The sequence below is a fragment of the Lactuca saligna genome, chromosome 6, assembly GCF_052625555.1.
Source record: "Lactuca saligna cultivar CGN05327 chromosome 6, ASM5262555v1, whole genome shotgun sequence".
Classification (NCBI taxonomy): Eukaryota; Viridiplantae; Streptophyta; class Magnoliopsida; order Asterales; family Asteraceae; genus Lactuca; species Lactuca saligna.
Genome location: NC_136422.1, coordinates 33592903 through 33599957, shown reverse-complemented (window position 1 = coordinate 33599957; position 7055 = coordinate 33592903). Strand labels below are relative to the sequence as shown.

Here is a 7055-nt window from a genome sequence, read left to right as displayed (position 1 = left end):
CCGTTAAGGATATATAAGCATAGGTACCCAAACACACCATAATACGTCGTTTAGTTTCATATATTCATTATAATGTTCTTAAACTTCAACCTAATTTGATTTACTTTCAAGATTTTCGAAATTCACTATTAGTTTTCTCTTATATCACATCTTTTTGCCGAACACCTAGTAAACTATATATATTGTAGTTGAAAATGAAAATAATGTAAGAGGAGATAAAAAGGTAATTTATAAAAATAATACAAGTAAATCAAGTTAGAAGTTAACTTATGAGAACATTGTTGTGAAACAATTACAAATAGTAATACGAATGCATCAAATAATAAGATATTAATGTAAACATTCTATTATTTATTTCTTTTCATCATATAATGCAAAAAACAAGTTACAAAATGTGTTTTTTTCCCATTCAAACTAACTGTATTGTTCCAAAAGAAAAGACCTATAAAAACAATTAACCATTAATTCAAAATACATATCTGAAAACAATTGTCCATTATGTAATTTCAACAAATAACCAAAAAGTAAATAAGATGATATTTTACGTACTATCTTTTATGGAGAATACAAAAACAACCAATATTAATGTAAACATTCTATTATTTATTTCTTTTCATCATATAATGCAAAAAACAAGTTACAAAATGTGTTTTTTTGCCATTCAAACTAACTGTATTGTTCCAAAAGGAAAGACCTATAAAAACAATTAACCATTAATTCAAAATACATATCTGAAAACAATTGTCCATTATGTAATTTCAACAAATAAACAAAAAGTAAATAAGATGATATTTTACGTACTATCTTTTATGGAGAATACAAAAACAACCAATAAATATATTTTGCATTTTAAAGTGCCTATATCTAAACCTTTTTTCGTCTGCCGATAGGAAAATAATGGTGTTTGAAACTATACAATTTGTTTGAATGGACAATGTACATATTTTGTAATTTGTATTTTTCATTTTATGCTGAAAAAACCCACACAATTTAGTGTTTACATCAATATCAATAACTTGTTATTTGGAGTATAAGAATGTGTATTTATGTTATCATTTGTATTAGTAGATGTGATGATCCTTTTTTTTTCAAAGTAAAAAGAGAAAACTAAAAAAAACCTTACATATTAATCTAAAAAAAAACCTTATATATTAATCTCATAATCGATTTAGTTATTATATATATATATATATATATATATATATATATATATATATATATATATATATATATATATATATATATATATATATATATATATATATATATATATATATATATATATATATGGGAAAAGTGAATATACCCTTAAGGGTATCTAAGCTTAGGTACCCAAACTCATCATAATACGTCGTTTTGTTTGATATATCCATTATAATGTTCTTAAACTTCAATCCATAACTTGATTTACTTTCAAGATTTTTAAAATTTCACTATTTTCTTACTCTTACATCACATCTTTTTGCGGCGGCACCTATTAGGTTATATATATTATAGTTGAAAATGAAACTATGTAAGAGGAAGATAAATGTAAAATTTATAAAAATCTTGAAAATAAATCAAGTTAGAAGTTGAATTATAAGAACATTAGACAATTACAATGTATATATATGATACAAAACAACATAGTATATATAGTTTGGAGTATAAGAATGTGTATTTATGTTATCATTTGTATTAGTAGATGTGATGATCCTTTTTTTTTCAAAGTAAAAAGAGAAAACTAAAAAAAAACCTTACATATTAATCTAAAAAAAAACCTTATATATTAATCTCATAATCGATTTAGTTATTTATATATATATATATATATATATATATATATATATATATATATATATGGGAAAAGTGAATATACCCTTAAGGGTATCTAAGCTTAGGTACCCAAACTCATCATAATACGTCGTTTTGTTTGATATATTCATTATAATGTTCTTAAACTTCAATCCATAACTTGATTTACTTTCAAGATTTTTAAAATTTCACTATTTTCTTACTCTTACATCACATCTTTTTGCGGCGGCACCTATTAGGTTATATATATTATAGTTGAAAATGAAACTATGTAAGAGGAAGATAAATGTAAAATTTATAAAAATCTTGAAAATAAATCAAGTTAGAAGTTGAATTATAAGAACATTAGACAATTACAATATATATATATATGATACAAAACAACATAGTATGGTGAGTTTGGGTACCTAAGGTTATATACCCTTAAGGGTGTATTCACTTTTCCTTATATATATATATATATATATATATATATATATATATATATATATATATATATATATATATATATATATATAATTCAATTAAGTTATAAAAACCGATAATCGTATTCAACTTAACCATTTTATCCGGTCAACAGGTCATCCAACTTTCAAAATTTATACTTTTGGCTAAAATTTTAAATTTTATTACAAATTTGATCAAAATTTTACCCTTTTGGCCTAAATTTCAGAATTTTATTATGTTTTACCCTTTTGGCCTAAATTTTAAATTTTATTACAAATTTGATCATAAATTTATTTTTTTTATAACTTTTTTTCTCAAAAAAAATTTCAAATATGTTTTTACTTTTAACAAAAAATCATATTGATACAAAAAAAAAACATATTTTCACAAACAAAACTTGTATTTTCTATATAAAAAGTTTTTTTGTACACGAAATACCTATTTTTAGAAATATGTATTTATTAAGTACATAAATATATACAAATTCATTTTTATAAAAAACATGTATACAAACACATATTTTACAAAAAAAATCTATACAAACACCTATTTTATTATAAATATATTTGTATACATATTTATAAAAAAATATATACAAACACCTATTTATAATAAAATAGATGTTTGTGTGTGTGTGTATATATATATATATATATATATATATATATATATATATATATATATATATATATTATAAAAATGGATTTGTATATATTTATGTAATTAATAAGTATATATATTTTTATAAATTGGTATTTCATATACAAAAAAGTTTTTAAAAAATCGTTTTTATATAGAAATATTAGAGTTTTTATGTGAAAATATGTTTTTTTTATATAAAATTGACTTTATAAAGAAAAAATCTATTCAAAGTTCGTCTTTGAGAAAAAATGATTTAAAAAACCAAAAATAGTATGAATTCATAACAAAATTATGAAATTTGGGCAAAAAGGTTAAATTTTTGACTAAATTTGTAATAAAGTTTAAAATTCAGGCCAAATGTGTAAATTTTTTACCAAATTTCTAAAAAAAAATGGAATCTGGAATAAAAGTGTAGTTTTGAAAAGTTGGATGACATGTTAATCGAGTAAAATGGTCAAATTGAATACGATTACCAGTTTTTAAGATTTAATTGAATAGAAAAAAAATAATGATTAAATCGATTATGAAACCATTATGTAAGAAATTTTTTTGCAGTTTTCACAAATAAATAACCCACAAATTTGTAAAACCAGCACCAATAGGTCAAAGTAGTGGTGTCGAACTTTTTCACCAATATAATGATTTTTATAGATCGAAATAAAATACAACAGCTAATCTGAGTTTTCACAAAACTTTAGTGATTTTTATATATTTTTTTTTTCTGAAATCTCTAATAAAATCTTAATATTTTGGGCCAGTTTCCGATTTAATCTCAACTTTTATTTTTTTAACAGAAAAATTCCGATTATTTTATATTTTATTTAAATTAACGAAATAATGATTTTTTTTTCAATGAAAAATTGACAGATTATTATATAAAATTAGATAAATTAACCTTAATATTATTTCTCCATTTTTTTTCTATACAAAATATTTAAATTATTGATATAATAAGTGAAAAGAATGTGATATGAAAACCGCAACTAACTACCAACCGGTATAGATCCGATCCAAATACATCGATGACCAGATCATCGTCCATGCTGGAAACCTTTTAATCCAACGGTCGACATTTGGGATCAGCTTTGAGTACATTGTAATGAACGGCTCACATATTCGGCCTACCATCTCATTACTCTCTGTATTTCAGCCTAAGCAGTCGCCCCACATCATTTCTTGTTAACTCTCCTTTTTTTGGACCACCGCCTTCCTCCGCCGTTACCCACCACCGGTGAATCCAAAATGAGGATTTTAGGAAAAATTCTCATAGCCGTTTTCCTCCTCGTCTTCATATCCACTGCACCAACTACGGCGGAGATCAAATCTCTGAAGATCCGATCCGACAACCGACCTATGATCCTCTTTGAGAAGTTCGGATTCACACACACAGGTTACGTCTCCGTCGCGATCTCCTCCGTTTCGGTCACCTCCTCCTTGGCACAACCTGATCCCTCACGTCTCGGTTTCTTCCTTCTATCGGAAGAATCGCTAATCCAAGTCCTCCTTGAACTTCAACAGAACCCTAATTTCTGTGTTGTGGATTCCAAATTCATTTCACTCCTCTTTACTTTCCGAGATCTCTCTCCTCCTCCTCAGTCTTCTTTCAACAAATCGTACCCTGTTACATATCCCAATGAGTACTCACTGTTCTTCGCCAATTGCAACCCCCAATCCATCGTGACTATGGACGTCCGCACTGAGCTCTACAACACCGATGATGGCACCACCAAAGACTATTTATCAGCCGGTCTAACACAGCTCCCGTCTCTTTACTTCATTTTCTCCTTGATTTATCTATGTTTTCTAGGGTTTTGGATCTCCATATGCTTCAAGAACCAGCGATCGTTTCACAGGATTCATTTGCTGATGGGTGGGTTGCTTGTTATGAAAGCACTTAACTTGATCTGCGCTGCAGAAGATAAACATTATGTCAAGGTCACAGGTACTCCTCACGGATGGGATGTATTGTTCTATATATTTCAGTTCATCAGGGTTGTGCTTTTGTTCACTGTGATCGTGTTGATTGGAACCGGATGGTCTTTCTTGAAACCATTCTTGCAAGAAAAGGAAAAGAAGGTTCTGATGATTGTGATCCCACTTCAGGTTTTGGCTAATGTAGCTTCAATAGTGATAGGAGAAACCGGACCTTTCATTAAAGATTGGGTTACTTGGAACCAAGTGTTCTTACTGGTAGACATCATATGTTGCTGTGCTATCATCTTCCCCATTGTTTGGTCGATTAGATCCTTGAGGGAAACATCTAAAACCGATGGAAAAGCTGCTAGGAATTTGGCAAAGTTGACTTTATTTAGACAATTCTACATAGTGGTTATTGGGTACTTGTACTTCACAAGGATTGTTGTTTTTGCACTGAAGACCATTGCAGCTTATAAGTACCAATGGGTATCAAATGCAGCTGAGGAAATCGCGAGTCTTGTGTTCTATATGGTGATGTTTTACATGTTCAGGCCAGTTGAGAAAAACGAGTACTTTGTTCTTGATGATGAGGATGAAGAAGCAGCTGAGATGGCTCTGCGAGATGAGGAGTTTGAGCTTTGATCTTCCATGTCAATGATCTGAATCTTGTTTTGTCATTCATACTTCTGTCTAGGTGATCGATACACTGTGAGTTGTCAAGTTAAATCTTCAATTAGTTAATTTTCTGGAACAATTTGATGTTAATGTTCTTTTTTATCTTTCTTTTTTGGTTATAACAAGTATGAAAATCAATGATAGTGTGTGTTCAGAATTTTGTATCTTCCTATAATCTCATTTGTGATTCTTATTGCTAGTTCAAAATGTTCTCATTCATCTTTTGGATGCATTGCTTTTTTTATATAGCTGCTTGCTTAATCACTTAACTGCATTTTGGTAATATCTTTTTCTAATATTTTTAGTTCCACATGATTATTAAATGGGAACTCTTCAGAAAAGTCCCAATATTTTCGGAAAAGTTACACTTTAGTGCCAAGATTTTTTTTGAACGAAAAAGTCCTGAAAACCGGCAAAAATTTGCAGTTTGACCCTTTTTGACCGGTTGAAACCGGTACCAAATTAATTTCGAACTATTTCGTAAACTATTCCAAAATATTAGGACTTTTCTATAAATAAAAAATATTAGGATTTTTCTGTAAACAAAAATATTAGGATTTTTCTACAAACAAAACCTTTATTATTATTATTATTATTATTATTATTATTATTAAAAATATAAATAAGAATTTTATTTTTTGAACTTGTTATCCTCCTTAATAAATGAAGGTTTTTTTTTACCACTTGTCATCTTCTCATTCATTTGGACACATAGTATTTTCTAAATTTTTTAAATTTTCTATTTTCCACTTATCATTTTATTGTATTTTTCATTTTATTAAATTAAAATTTCACATTTAATGTGTAAGGTAATATATATGTAAAGTATTTATTAAAAAGAATTTATATATGTAATGTATTCAATACATTAAAGTTTTATTAATTTTAATAATTGAAATTTTTCTCATTTTTCTTATAAATTCAAACTTTTCAAATTGTTAAAATTATATATATATATATATATATATATATATATATATATATATATATATATATATATATATATAATTATGGGTCTCACACCTAGTTATTAATATTGTTAGTAATACATATAAATGCATTTAAATGAAACAATAAAAATAGAGACATTATTTAAGGCTGGAGGTAGAGGAGATGGTGATGCTTTTAGTATTGAAATCGTGAATGCTTGTTTGTATATTTTTACTTGGATATGGTCATTTCACATTTGTTATTATTGTTTTCAATTCATAATATTAATACTTAACAATTTAAAAGAAGTTGCATATTTGTAAAATTGTTTATAAATAGTTTAAGGTAGAAAGGTTTCTCATTTTGTATATAAAATTGTTTAAGGTAGAAGAATTACTTTCCAAATCCAACGAATCCACTAAAAACATTTACATAGGTAACCCATATCAAAATTCAAAAGTATTAATTACAATATTTTTTTTAATAGAAAGTAATAGGAATAATTCAAAAGTATTAATCAAAAGGGTTAGTCACTATGGCCCAATAAACTTTAGTATATTGGTTTAAATAGTCCCTTAAGACTATTTTTTGTATTTAAAAGGCACGAACTTGTATTTTTAGGTTTTAAAATATCCTTTTGGAAATTTTGA

The 7055-nt window shown here is 26.5% G+C and overlaps 1 protein-coding gene across 1 annotated transcript; it reads left to right on the top strand.

The window, feature by feature from the left end:
* Positions 1 to 4004: 4004 nt before the first annotated feature.
* On the top strand, positions 4005 to 5632 carry LOC145000934 (protein CANDIDATE G-PROTEIN COUPLED RECEPTOR 7-like). Its single transcript, XM_078960236.1, has one exon. The coding sequence runs from the start codon at positions 4126 to 4128 to the stop codon at positions 5440 to 5442; it is 1317 nt and encodes a 438-aa protein (XP_078816362.1). The 5' UTR covers positions 4005 to 4125; the 3' UTR covers positions 5443 to 5632.
* Positions 5633 to 7055: the final 1423 nt, after the last annotated feature.